The 15,218-nt window shown below is 46.0% G+C and overlaps 1 protein-coding gene across 2 annotated transcripts in view; it reads right to left on the reverse strand.

Annotated features, from left to right (window-relative positions):
- GRK3 (G protein-coupled receptor kinase 3) overlaps nt 1-15,218 on the reverse strand; it is a 61,750-nt gene that overhangs the window by 33,634 nt on the left and 12,898 nt on the right. For both annotated transcript variants that reach the window (XM_038151949.1, XM_038151950.1), the window contains exons 2-3: nt 14,175-14,251; nt 171-244 (exon numbers count right to left, since the gene is read on the reverse strand). In XM_038151949.1, the coding sequence (XP_038007877.1) occupies nt 171-244; nt 14,175-14,251 (151 nt within the window). The remainder of the gene's footprint in view (nt 1-170; nt 245-14,174; nt 14,252-15,218) is intronic.

The following is a 15,218-nucleotide window of genomic DNA, read 5'->3' on the forward strand; positions in this document are numbered from 1 at the left end:
TCAGTGTCACCCCAACACCAGCAGCCTCATCCCAGATCCTCTTCCACCAGTCCACACTGCTTCAGTCTCCCTCTCCTTCCCTCTCAGCATTCCCTGATGGAGCAGGAGCAGGACAGCCTCCCTCAGCCCCACTCCCTGCACAGCCCCAAAGCTCCATCACCAGCACTTACCTCCTCATAGAACTTCAGCTGAGGGACAGCTTCATCAATCTCATTCATGCAATAGTCTTTAAAGAGCAAAAATCCTGGAAAGAAAAACAGGAAAATCAGAAAAATGTGTCTCATTACACTGATGACTTGTAAAGAGGCTCATGAACCACCTGAGCTCCTCCACGGGCTGTACAAACCTGTGTGTGCATCCCCAGTTGCCAAGGTTCAGGACTCTGATTCCAGCACAAAAGGATCCCAAGCCTGCCTCACCTCCCACAGGTGTATTAAGCCCATTACTGCTTCCACCTGCTGAGGATTTTATGAGGCATTTACATAATGCACCAAAATATCCTGTTCCTCTTCACAGACCACATTTTCTTCTATTTTTTTCCCAGTAAAAACTAGACACTATTCACATTTTGGGTTTTTTCTTTCTTTGTAAGAGATTTACCTACATTTCACTGATGAAGCACGACCTCTTCTGCACTCCCATTTCAGAATTACTGGTTCATGTTACCTCTAATGGGTTTTATTGCTCAATAAATTACATCAGGGTCTTTACAGTTCCTTTGCAAGTAATTTAGAGCATGACCCCAGCAGGCTGCAGATGAGAATCTTCCATTAGGAGCATTTTAATGCACTGTCACAAGCCTCATCCCATGGAAGCTCTGTCTTTCCCTGCCTCTGAGCTGGCACCTGCTACCCTGGAATTTCAGGCAGCAATCTGTGTCACAAATGTCCCCATCACCGCCAAAGCCACCCAAAGTTCCCCATCTCCTCAGCCAGACCATGCACCTCCACCTCTCCTTGCCAGCTTGGCTTTTTGAGGACAAAAAGTGCAATTTGGGGAGCTGATTCAAATTCCTTATTTCCCACATGACGGAACCAGCAGCAGCACGGAGCAGAATCCTGCTGAATGGACTGAACTTTTCTAGGACAATGAACCAAAGATTGGGTAATTAAGAGACTGAAGAGTGGCACAAACAGCTCTGAATGCAGTGAAAGAAAAATCCCTGGCGTGGTCCCAGCTCCTGGCCGGTGCCCAAAAAAACCCACAAACAACAAAAAAACACAACAATAAACCACAAAGACAACTGTGGGAGGAGTGTGAAAATATACCAACACACATTTCCAGCAAGGCCACGCCAAACATTCCAGCCCTGCTTAGTATTTTCCAAACTTTTTAAATTTAATTATGGCAGAGAAAGAAGAGGTTCCCAAGCCCATGGCACAGGGAACAATCAGAGGCTTATGCAGCCACAGGACACGGGCTGCTCCTCCCCGAGGCCCCTTGGCACTGCACTGCAAAAACCCTGATATACCCAAAATATACAGACTGAGAGCTGAGGCTGCTCAGCCTGGGGAAGAGAAGGCTGGGGAGGGACCTCACAGCACATTCCAGGACCTTCCAGGACCTGAAGGGGCTACAGGGAAGCTGGAGAGGGATTTTGCATTAGGAACTGGAGTGACAGGACCAGGGGGAATGGCTTAAATTTAGGTGAGATATATGAAGAAATCACTCCCTGTGAGGGTGGTGAGGCCCTGGCTCAGGTTGCCCAGGGAAGCTGGGGCTGTCCCACCCCTGGAAGTGTCCAAGGCCAGGTTGGACAGGGCTTGGAGCAACCTGGGATAGTGGAAGGTGTTCCTACCCATGGATGATCTTTAAGGTCCCCTCCAACCCAAACCATTCTGTGATTCTGTAATTCAGACAAATCCAATTAGAGCCTCATGTTCCCCAGACTGGAATTGTTTCTGTTTCGACCTCCCATTCTATCAACAGACCCTGCACTTCCCCTGCAGCACAAAGGAAATCTCCTCCTTTACTGCTGCTCTTGGATTGAGTGAAAAACGATCAGCCAGAAACTGCAGCTCTCACATAATGGCACAACCAAGTGACAGATGCAGCATTGAGTAAGTGACAGGAGTTTTAAGAAGTTCAGGGGGAGCTGACGAGGAGCACAATAAGCACAGTGAACAGCACACAGAAAAATAAGCCCAGGAACAGAAAGCAGGAATTAATAAAATGATAGCGTTAAGTAACAGCTAAAAAGAACCAGCAATTATTTATGAAATAAAGATGCTGACAGCTTTGGCTTTAAAGATTCCTTCTGCTATAACTATATAATTTCTGCAACAACCAGATCACTGGTTGTTAAGGGAAAGGAAAAATATTTTTGAAGAGCTTCTTCTGGCGACACCAAAGTGATGGATGATATCAATAATACACACACAGAGTGTGAGGCAGCACCCAGCTCCTCTGGGCTCCAGCCTCTGGACAATCATTTTCCCCTTTAGCTTTGTATTTACAATCCCAAGACAAATTTGCCAAGTGCCATGAATTGCACTGACTCTAATTGCCAAGGCAAAATGTCTTTCAAGGAGGGATGAAGGCCACCTTTGAGGTTTGCAGAGCTCACAAGCAGGAAGGGATGGGCTGGTGGGGAGAGCAGATTCAGGTCAGGCAGCTCACCCACAACCAGCTACTCACAGAGCTCATCCCCAGCTGGACAAGGTCCCTGTCACAAGGAGGGGAACCAAGTTAACCCGTCTCTTTAAAACAGAACATGAATGTTTACTTCAGTATTTATTTCAAATAATTGTGTTTTTCCAGCATGACCACAGGAATTTTGCATGAAATTCTGACTCTAATCAACAGCATCCCTGCACCCCTGGTTTTTGTCTCCAGAATTCAAGCCTTCCCACAATCAAAGAACACAAATGCTGCTGGTGGTGACCAGCTACACACTCCAGACCTCTCATCATGTTTGTGGCCTCCACTGGACCCTCTCCAGGAGCTTCTTGTCTTTCTTGAGCAGTGGAGACCATCACTGAACACCACAGCCCAGATGTGGCCTCACTAGGGCCACTCAGCAGGATTAAAGCCACCTTCTCATTTTCCACTTCCGTGGCGTTTTCCTGTCTGTGGCCCTGCCAAAGTCCCCCCAGGGCAGCAGCAGCAGGGGACAGCACTGGCCTCTGCCTCCTCCAGCAGTCCAAAGGTCACCTGCAGCCACGACACCACCTCCTCATTCCTGTCAGTTAGCTGAGAGCACGGAATAATAAATAAAATAAAACAGAACAAGGACGAGGAGCTCCATCATAAAACACTTGGAGAAAATGACTTATCTCATTCTAACCGGAATTTTATGAGCATCAGATTCAAGTAACCTTTTCACAGGAGTAAATAAAAATCTTATTAAAGCAAACAGGAGTGACTAGGTGAGAGAGCAGAGCTAAAAATAGCCACGTTTAGCCCCAATACAAGCGTTCACAATGTCACTGATTGAAAGGAAGCTGCATCTATTTGCAGCAGGCCTGAACGTGGTCCAAAACGCTGATGTAGCCACTTTCTAGTAGGCAAAATAGCAAATTAGAGAACAAAAATATCAAGCTGTTTCCAAATCCTCCCGAAACGTGCTGTGTATAAATACAGAATCCTGACCAACAAAGCAGCAGTGACATCTGCACCAGACACGGGCTCCTTTCCCAGCCAACAGCTCCCAGGCAGGAAAAGCTTTGGGAATGTGGGACGGTGCTCAAGTCTGCAACACAGGCTCTGTCCCTGCTCAGGACACTTGAAGGTTTCCAATCTCAGTCACTCCAGGATGCGTCTCGTGATGTTTCTTGCTCGGTGAACTCGGATAGCAGCAAGAAGCCATGGCCAGAGGGACACCTGACATCCCGCCCTCGGCACCTCCCTGGCAGGACACTGCACCAAGGTGGGCCAGGGGAGGGTCAGGATGGACATCAGGAGGAATTTCTTCCCAGAAAGGGTGGTCAGGCACTGGAAGGGGCTGCCCAGGGGGGTTTGGAGTGCCCATCCTTGGAGGTGTCCAAGGAATTCCTGGATGTGGCACTCAGTGGTGACACAGCGGTGATTTGGCACAGGTTGGACTCCACGGTTCTGGGAGGAATTTCCTGACCCAAATGATTTTGGGATTCTGGGGCATCTCCTCCCCAGAAATGTCTCTTATGTAGAACTGCCACGGGACAGCAAAGCTCAGCCACTACACCACAGTGACACTACAGCACAGCTGTGTTTAAATCCAGCTGTGGGTGTGTTCAACCTCCTGAAATAGCCCTCAGTGACCTCCAGATCCATCAGTACCAGGAGCAGATCTGGGTCATAGACACAAACATTGGCACAAAGTCTCAAAAAACCACATAAAACCTGTGATTCCCACCAGCCTGCAGTTGTCACAGAACAGCAGGCCAGGCTCAGACTCCTGCTCTGCGCAGTGCCCACACAGAGCTGACACAGCACACAGTAATTCAGGCCACCTAAGAGCTCCACAAGAGAGAACCACCAATTTCCCTCTCCAGGAACAAAGATCACCAGGGAAAACTGTGTAGGAATTGTGCTCTGGCAAGGTGCAAAGCCACAAGAATCCTCCCAGCCCAGAAAGCATCACACATTCCACTACTTTCCTTTCCCTTTTCTATTCTTTCCTAATTGAGCCCAATGTTCATTCCCTTTGCATTAAAAATAATACATTATAACGGACTGAAACGTATTCCTGTGCATAGAAAGCAGGGGAAAAGAACAAACTGTATTTCATGAGGACGTGCATCCAATGGTGAGGAGAACAGAACAATTTCCCCAGAACAGAACCAAACTGAGCTCAAAATTAGGCTGCAAGTTGCCAGGTAGCTTGTTTAATGACGTCTAGAAATCATTATATGAAAATAAGCTTTGGTTAAAAGGTTTTCAGCGTTGTCAAAGAAAAACTTTTTATTTCTAGGCGTATTTTCCAATAGCTTTTCAGCCAGGGAAATCACTGTTCAAGCTCGGTCAGCCCTCTTTCTAAACACCAGGCTTGTGCACGCCTGGAATTCCTGCAGGAGAGCTGAGCTGCTCCTCCAGCACTGACACTGGGGACACAACGGAGGAATATTCACAAATTCTGTGTCAAACCTCAACAGCCTGAGCCAGGTAGAGCATCTCAAGCAGTGAATATACAGATTTACTGAAAGCACTCAATTATCCTTATTTAGGTTGCCCAGTGAAGCTGGGGTTACTCCATCCCTGGAAGTGTCAGGCTGGATGGAGCTCTGAGCAACCTGGAAGGTGGAATTGGAAGAGCTTTAAGGTCCTTTCCAACCCAAAGCACTCAGGGATTCTCTGAATATCCTCATGAAATAGCAGCTCCGAATACTGAATGTGTGATAAATCATTTTTTAAAGCCAAGCAGAGAAAATAATGGGGAAAACTTAGCTCTGAACCATATTTACTATGTATCCTTCATATTCTGGTCTCCTTTAACATGCAGATTCCAGCTGACTGAAGTCGAGACTCAAAGGCAATTCAACATATCAAAGGTGAAAGAAAAAAGTGGGTTTCACACAAGAAAAAGCTCCTCTATAAGATGGAGGACTAAAAACACTAAACAGAAATACACGAAAATATTCTCATTTTTAAAAGGACCACTTAACACAGAATAGAAGCATTTCATTTCCATCAGTTATTACAAAGAATGTGATTAAATTCCTTCACTAAATCCCATCAAGGAATACACAGCACCTGAGGATTTCTTTTCTCTTCACTTGTAAACAGAAGGAACTCACAGCCCTTTGCAACTGGTAATAGAAGGTACACTAACAACCAGGAGCAGCTTAAAAACCTCATGGTGGTGGATTGGGCTTTGTTGTCTCTGTTCTTTCCTCGCATCACAATTCAGGCCCTACCAAGGATGTGAAAGTTGTTATTTTCCTGACCAGTATTTTTCCATTATAAACATTTTAAAATTAATTACATAATACCAGCTAATATCCCTTTATTATTGAAAAACACACTTTTCCTTCTGCCCTGCTCCAAGCTAGGAACTTCACTGTTACCAATTCCAGAGCACACAAACCCCACTGGGAGCTCCAGCTCTGCTCCTCAGGTAGGGCCTAGATCCAGGGGTGGTTTTTAGTGGCAGCAAGGTGACAGGATCATTTGATGAAGAAGACATGGAGTAACTCCACAACAGAAGGGTGTTCTGGGTGTTCTCAAGCCCCTGGTGCCAGTGTTTGCCTCAGCAAGCTCTGCTCAATACCTGAACCACTGTTGAAGAGCCAAATTGTTCAGCCAGAGCATCGAGGAACTGTTGTGCTGTGGTCAAAATCAAAACACAAAGCCAGCAGTATTCACTTAGTAAATACACACAGCACTTAGGTAAAGAGCAGCAAAACCACTAAAACAACAGTGACAGAGCCCAGCTGATTCTCCTACAGGAATTTCTGACTCTTCCTCTGGTTCATTCTGGCACTCTGAGAAAGCTGCTGTGAGCTGGAGGCTCAGACACAGATGGTTCTGCTGCTCCTCCTCTTTTAATCACAGAAATCATGGGCAGAAACATCTAGAAACACTAAGAAACTGGTTTGCATGTTTTTGACCCCACCTATCCAACCTCCATGGACACGCAGGTGACAGCAGGATGTCACAGAGGCCCTGGCTGGACAGGACACTGTCAGGGAAGGGGGTTTGTCAGGTGTATTGCCCACGTTCTTTATAGGAGAAATGTTGTATGGACCAATAAAGGCGTCTGGAAAGGGGGTAATTGATAGCCAGAGCTCTCCAGCTCCTCTGCTCTGCACCTCTGACCTCTCTATCCCTTAAATGCACTGCTGAAAGTGAGAACACTTAATGGCTCCAGTAATTTAGATTCTACTGACTGGTGCTGGTTCTGAGCTGTAAGAGCTGAGTGACCCCACTGATGGGAATGAGCAGCACTGGCAGGCCCAGAGAATCTGCTTTATTAACAATATCAATAATGGTTTTACAGCCACGCAGGTAAAGCTCATTAAAGCTGTTGCTGTGCCCCCTTCCAGCCACGGCAAACTCACACTGCCCTACTTCTCAGTGGGGCTCAGAGGCTTAATTAGCCGTGAACTGCTTCAAGACACATTGATAAAAGCTCCATGTTTCAGATTGACTGAGGAATTGCTGGGTGGGAAGAAGAGGAAATCAGGACCGTGTGTGAACAGTGGTGGTGCACAAGGAGAAGATTCCCCCAGAACAGGCAAAGAAAGCCCAAGTGAGGCCAAGCAGAGAGGAAACACCAGCTTTGGGATGGAAGCCACTTTGCACAGTGTTAATCACAGAATATCCAGAGCTGGCAGGGACCCAGAGGATCATCATCCACTCCTGGCCCTGCACAGACACCCCAACAAGCCCAGGCTGTCCCTGAGAGCAGTGTCCAACTGCCCGTGGAGCTCTGGCAGCCTCAGGGCTGTGCCCATTCCCTGGGGAACCTGTTCAGCACCCTGTGGGGGAAGAACCTTTTCCTAAAATCCAGCCTAAACCTCCCTCACATAGTTTTAAGCCACAGCAAAGAGAGCTCAAGAAGAAGCTGGAGAGGGCTGAACCAACCACCCAGGGCCCCTCTGATCCAAAAGGAATGAATTTTCCTAGAGGATTCCAGGGGCAAACCAAACACACCTCTGGCAGGTGCACAGCAGGGCAGGTGCTTGTGTTTGTGTGTGTTCTCTGGAAGCTTCCCTGGAAACAGCCAAGGCAAATGTCATGCAAATAATTCCTAATTTGTTCTCTCTGTTATAGAGTGATATTCCTCTACACTCTCCTCTTCTCTCCTACGTTGCTACTTCAGTTCAAAATTGCCAGTTTGCCTGGAATTCTTGATAATTTAACCCAAAAACCATACAATTGCACTGCTCTGCTGAGATAAAGACTTTCTCCCCATGCCTTATATCTTCCAACAACTGCACTGCATATAAATGCTAATCTACCAGGATGTGTACATTATCCATCATGGGACGTTCCGGGTGATAGGGTATATATTTTTCCTATTTTAAAGCTGAGATTTAATCTGCAGCTCCCCTGGGAAATCACACAAAACAGCATCTTCAACCCCCCACAAAAGGCAGCCAGGGGGATCAGGCTGCAGCCCAACAAAGAAATGCTCAATTATTTATCATCAAAAGAAAATCCAAAATGAATATACATGCATTTTGATAGTGTCTTTGGATACTCTTTATCCCTGACACCAAGACAGACAACTCCAGTGCACATAAAATCTACAGCAGGAGCTTCAGCAACACCCCTCGAAACGATCTTGGATGTAATTCATGCCAAGTATCACTTTATTTTACCACAAAATAAGAGGGTGTTGAAAGAAATGTAGCTTCCAGTAACACTGAAATTATAACATAATAAAGAGATCTTAAATCTAACACTCATTTGGTGAAAAAAAAACGCTGCCAACAGAAAACCAGACCAAGTTTTAGAAGGATTTTCTCTTTCACTGTCCCCTCCACCCCCACCGTGTTTGGTACAAGCAGAGAGCCTTGTGAGGAGCAGATCCCCTGTGAAATATCTCGCATTAACGGTTTCTGTTTCAGTTTGCAGCCGCACAGTTTCCGAGACGTCTCCTTGTGGTTTGGGTTCTTGTGTTGTTTTTTAACTGATCACGGAACTGTGCAAGGACAGAGGGGCTTCCACAGCTCCTGAGAAGCTCCTGCAGCCTGTCCACAACGCCACGTGCCAGGCTGATCTTGTACTGAAAATTACAAATAGCACGAGAAAGAAGATCAGTCTTCAAAGAGCGTTTTAAACATTGCTTTTGTTCGGAAGGCAACTTCCTAATTTTGGTGGTGACTACTTCTGTGTGGTATCTGCCAGGTCAGAACCAGAACCTCAGGATAAAACCACTTTACAGAAACGACCCGTGCCCCTGCTTTTACAGAAAACCCACCCAGTAACGATGTCCCTGCTACTTGGCTACACATTATTTAACATCAAAGTACCAGATCAGAGCACATTTATCACAGTGCTCATGATACAGCTCAGAAAAGTCATCCCTGCCCACTTCACAGCCAAAAACTCAGGTGCTTTTCTTTACTCCCGACCAAGTTTTATAGCCTTCATTGTTATTTCCTCAGAGGACTATTTAATTAGTCCAGAATGCCAACAGCACATAGATCTTCTGCTTAAATTAAACAATAGCTTAAATAATGCTCTAGGGAGTCACTTTTCCCAGCCTGTTATTTTTAGGCGGTTCAGGGAGCACCGTGCCAGCAGAAAGAGGAAGAGCAAGAATGTTTTTCTCAACAGATTTTAACTCCTATCTAATGATTAGCACCAAAGCTCTGAAATAATGAAATATGAGTACATAACTAGAGAAAGAAGCAACAGAAAGCATGGTTCACTGCCCAAAAAAAAAAAAAAAAGAAAAAAACAACCCTGCTGTAGCTGTTCTCACCCCAGTTTTGGTTTGGTTGGGTTTTTTTTGGTTTTTTTTTTTTTAACAGAAAGTTGTCCCTGACCAAGCTGGAGGAAACAGCAGCCAGCAGGGTCATTTTGAGCACATTTCCCTGAAAACGAGAAGGGCAGGCACAAAAGTCCCCGTGCAGAAGGAGCTACAAAACAGACCAAATGCTCTGGAAGCTCAGCTGAGGAGCTGCAGAACAGACATGATCCATGCTGAGCTGGATCAGGACGAGGGGAGCAGGGAAGGGGCTGAGAGCCCCCACAAGCCCCCGTGGGTTGGAACCAGCCCTGATGCAGATGGCAAAATACTTCCCCCCCTGCTGGGAAAACCTCCAGCTTGGAGCTGGTTGAGGAGGATATGGAAGACAGTGGAATGAATCACCTCAGCAAGATCATCCCTCACTCTGCGAAAGTGGATGGTAAATAAGGAAAAAAAGAAAAAAAAGGTTTGTAACTTCTTACGTCAACTACAAGTTGTTTCAATTAGCTCTATTTCACAAAAAAAAAAAAAAAAAAAAAAAACAACTAAACCACCTTCAAGGGGAAAAAAAAAGCAAGTTACTTCCTAGGAAAGGTGCAAAACTCACACTGCAGCAAGACCAGCTGCTGAAACAGCTAAAATACGTCCTGTTCTCATCCTTCCCCCAGCCCCAACGGCTGTGCGAGAGATGAGAAACTGAGAAGGGTGTGAAGGAACTGTCACGTCCCCCCAGCTCCAGAGATGAGAGCAGCCTGTTTGCCTTCACCAGGGTCTCCAGCAGTCACCAGAGAACCCAAGGCTGAACCAAGCCGGGCATGGAGCTGTGGGATGCTCTAACATCACACCCCTGGATTTCTAACCCAACTCCATTCCCTGCCCCACAGCAGAGTTTGTCTGAAAGCCCAGAGTCAGACACCAGAGTCACTGAGCTGTAACTGGCAGCAAGTTTGCTCCAAAGCCTTTAACAACCAGGATAATCCTGTTCCAAAGCAATATTGTGATCTCATAGATTGCCTTGAAGGCCTTGGCTGCAGCAGCCCCTGATCTGCTCATTCCCCACCTGCCCTCTGAGGGCAGGGGCTCTCCAAGTGTCCCCACCCCGCAGGGCAGGGGAACGTGACAAGGACTCCATGTGCAATTTTAACACAGCTGTGACGCAGAGTGGATTCCATGTGTAAATTATGGATATTGGGATACCAGAGTCATAGAATGGTTTGGTTTGACCTCACAGACCTCCTCATTCCACCCCCTGCCATGGGCAGGGACACCTTCCGCTAGCCCAGGCTGCTCCTAGCCCTGCCCAACCTGGCCTTGAACACTTCCAAAACCTCACAAAACATCTCTTTTGCTAAAGAAACTCCTAATCTGGTGTTGTAGCAAACAGGATGTGGTAAAAGAAAACCAGCTAAGGTGGTTACGCACTCGGCTTCGAGACAGGCTGTACTTCCCCAAGAGGCTTCTGCTGTGGAGGAAGCAGCTTCTGAAGGAACAGCCGGCTGGGCTGGGCTGCCAGAGCACTCTTCTGGGTGCTTCTGCGAGCTCCATGTCCTCTGAGTCACCAGGACATTCTTAGAGAGCTCCAGATCCTTCTGGAGCATCACTCAGGGGGCCAACAGCAGTGCCAGCACCAAGGGATGAGAGCAGCCTGCTTGCCTTCCTGAGGGAAGGGATGCAAATTGGGGACAGACTTGTTTATGCAAATCTGATGGAGCCTCCGGGCCATTTCCATCCCTGATGAGCTTCCTGCTCTTATCCTGATCCTAAAGGTTTTGGTTTCCAAGCCGGAGCTGCCCCTGTGACTCCCTGCAGTTGCACACCTGGCAGGAAGGGAATTTGGGCCAAGCTTTGGCAGTGGGACCAGGAAAGCACTGACCCTAAAACGATTTTAGGGCTGACTAAGAATAAATAAACACTTGCAGGTGATGAGAGCAGCCCCGTAATTAGACACGTGCATAGGGAAACATCCATACTGACATCAGAGCCCTTGTGGCAGACAGCTGATCAAATCCTGAGTTTACATTTGAAAGAATACTGAAAAACAGGAGGGAAAAAAAAGCAATACAGTGACCTGGAGCTGTGAGGGAAAATTTAGGTCTGGGAAAAAAAAAAAGAAAAAGAAAAGAAACGAAGCGGTTCTCATCTAGAGCAGTTGCCAAGGAAAAACTGGGGAGCTCGGTGCATTTTATAGTCGGTGTGTAAGGATAAAGCAGGGAGTGCTGGATGGTTCATCTGCAAAATTAGCACAGGAAAAACCGGGGAAGATCCAGCAGAATCACTGGAGATCCAGGCTGATGGAAACTCCCCCCACACCGACACACCCAGGACCTGCCCCACCTGTGGTCTCACCACATCCCCCCCAGCCAAAGAGACAAGGAGCAGAACAAAGAGGTGATTAGAGTTTTAATTACCTCCCGTACTTCTTCTCACAGCCCTCTGCACAACGCTCGCCTAAAACTGCAGGTACTTTACCACAAGCAATTATGCTAATGTCTGGAAACAGAGCTAATTGAGTGGCAAAGAACACGCTAGAAAACGCAATCAAATTTAAATGAACAACCACAGCAAGGAAATACTGTATTCTCCAGCCTGATGCAAAGTCTGCTGTTAAAAACAGTCCTGTTTAGCTTTAATCTTTTTTTAAATTCCATTCTAAATCCTATTTTAGCTTCAGAATTAACTGAAACTCCTGCACAGCATTCACAGAACTGCTCCTCATTTCCAGGTAATCCAGGGCAAGTCCTGCTCTGACTGTACCCGGGGAGAGGAGGAGGAAACCTCTCCTCTGTGCACAGAAACTAAAATGTTAATGAAACCGGGCTCTAAAATTCCAGGTTTAATGGCTACTACCAACATGGGGAAAAAAAGAGAGAGATCTAATCCTTCCAAGGTTCCAGTTACCTAACTGTAATTGCTGTAACTAATCAAAATAACTGCAACAGTCCTCGCTGTAACAGGTAATGAAAAGTATTCAATTACATAAATAGAAATATCCATTACATAGAAGATGGTCTGTTTGACTTCTCTTTTTATAGAGAAAAAAAAAAAAAAAGACTTCTTCATTTCACTGCCCCCAAAGAGACTCAGTTGAAGTCAGGCTGTGTTTGGTTGCTTAAAATTCTGCTTATTTTGCAACTGCCAGGCTACAGTAAAATATTAATGATTCAGCACAGGCATTGGAGCTGAAGCACACACGGAGGTGTCAGTACAAGCAAACAAGGTATCTGCATTTACATGGCAGAAGTTTTGGGCACAATAAAAAGTCAGTTTTAAGCACAAGTACAGACCACACTCCAGTTGTTGAAACACAGTGAAAAGTTCCCCAAGATTTCCAATGGCTCTGAAGCTCATTAATGACACTCTGAGACACAGGAACATCAATTCTTTTAATCAGGCAACACCTAAAACTCCCACTCCAGTGAGCTGCCTGCTGCCAGGCAAGCAGGAAGGTTTTGGGGTATTTCTGCTCCAGCCAGAAGGGAGGCCAGTGAAAACTCAACCGGCCCAAAGATGCCCCCATTGCACCACTCTCCCCAGGAAAACAGGTACTTTGCTCACTACAGTCTCACTGCAGACAGGAATAAAACCACTGACCCCCTTAAGACTTCCCAGCCCATTCCCCATTTCCAAGACAGGAGCAGCTGTGCTCTCCCAGCCAACTCACTCCTCAAATCTCCAAAGATCCCAGGAGCCCTTCATGAAATCCACTCCCTGCTTTATTACCCACAATACCACTAAATTCCTTTTGGGTTTTTTTTCCATTGAAACATTAAAGCTCTAGAAAATGGACTAACCTCATCATTTCTGCAACAGCTCTTCTGGTTTTGAATCATGTTCAACCTCACTTCTCCCTTCCACTGCCCACATCACACCCTATTTCAATACTTCCCTGTAGGTCAGATTTAACAGACTGCTCATTCCCACTGCTCTTTCCTGGATTTTTCCCAGCAGGTCCACGTATATTTTTTTTAATCCACTGCCAGGATGGACACAACATTCTGCCAGAAGAGGATTATTTCACATGCCTCACTGGCTACAACACTGATTTTATATTTAGTCGTGTGATCCAGCTGAGCCAACACAGCTCAGGGCTGGCTGTCACAGCCAAGTCCCTGCCCCGAGGGTCCCCAGGCTGTGCCTTGTGATTGCTCTGGCACAGGTGGAGAGGAAGGACACTGCTGGATTTCCCTGGGAGCACTGCATCTTCCCCCTCCCCTGGTTTGTGGAGTTTTTTGTCCTTGTCCTCGGGGTGTCACAGCAGAACACAGAGGCTCCTCTCTGCAGCACTCAGCTAACTGAACACTGATCTCTGATGTTCCCATTCCCTACATCCACCTTTCCACGATTAACTGCTCCACAAGTCCATTTTCCCAGCAGTTTCACCCCTTGCACACACAGTTTTCACACTCCCCGTGCTGGGAGCAAGAACACCATGTCAGAGGGTCAAGACAACACATCTGGGACCTTTTCTCCTGCTCCCTTATCAGCAGGCTCATTACCTCTGCAAAGAAAAAAAAAGTTTAACTGATGTGACACATTACACTGTTGACAAGCCCATACCAAGTAATATCATTTTCTCCTCGATGTTTCCAAATAATTTAATTATTTTCCCTGTAGTTTTCCAGAACCTGAAGCTGACAGATTGCCTTGCTCTGTCTTCTTCCCTTTCACAACATTTCATCTTCTTGAAGACCTTTGTTTCACTAAGTCCTGTCCACCCTCCAGAGTTCTTCAACCTACAGCACTGGCTTCTCAGCAGGCACCACAGAGAAATGTAAAAACCAAACTGAACTTGAAAATATCTACACAAACAACATTTTCTTGAGGCATGACTTACCAATTTTCTGATGAAAGATCTTGTCGAAAGTTAATTCACCCCTTTCCTCCAGGTATTTCTGCATAACACTGCGGATACTGAAAGAAAAAAAAGGGAAAAAAAGAGGGATTACTTGACGTTGCTTTTTTTAAACCTTTGAAGAAAAATCAGGCCTGGCTTTGGGTGAGCTGATCCCTGGGGGCCTGGTCACCACTTTATTCCTGTCTCAGGTTTAGCTTGTACAATAAAATAACTGCACAAGCCACCCCGAGCTGGCCACACAAGGAGCCAACAGCAGCTCCATTAGGCCCTGCTTGGCTGCAGTGCACTTAACATCTACTTTGCCTAATTTATAATGTCACAATCACTCACTTCAACCACATTAACAAAGATTTCCTTTATTTGTCAAGTAACCTCAATATTCATTGTAATATAATGCCCATAAAAATTTCATACGGGCAACAATACAAGAACATAAATCTTAAAATCAATGCAGGCCAGCAGTGCTGGGCCTTGGTAAAGCAACTCTATTGTCACAGTAACGAGCCAAAATTCCACCAGACTTTCTCTGTTTCCAATTTTAAAATCAATAATTTCCATACATGCTATTTATTACTATAATTACACTACTTATTATTATAATCATACTATTTATTATTACAAAAATAACCTTGAACAAAGTACACATGCTCTAAACAAGGCCATTAAATATCACTGATATCCCTGCAGCAGCAAGACTGAGCAGCTAAAGCCTTGCTGACCTCAGGGACATCCCCTCTTGTGTGCTCACAGGGACCCCATCATCAAAATTCTGAGAAGCCTCCAAAATACTGACACACATCTCCCCCATGGAGGGAGGCAAGCATCCACACTCCTCCTCAGAGGAGCTGAGGCACGAAGTCTGAATGACTTGACCAGAAAAAAGTCTATAATAAAGACAAGGACTTTGCTGGAAGGCCCTAAACTCCCATGTAGGAAAAAAAATCCTATTAATAGTTCTCTGTGTATCTCCAAGTCCCACGTGGAACACGGATCTCTGAACAGTGTGATCCAAAGCAAGAGCTC

Source organism: Motacilla alba, chromosome 15, assembly GCF_015832195.1.
Source record: "Motacilla alba alba isolate MOTALB_02 chromosome 15, Motacilla_alba_V1.0_pri, whole genome shotgun sequence".
NCBI classification, from domain to species: domain Eukaryota; kingdom Metazoa; phylum Chordata; class Aves; order Passeriformes; family Motacillidae; genus Motacilla; species Motacilla alba.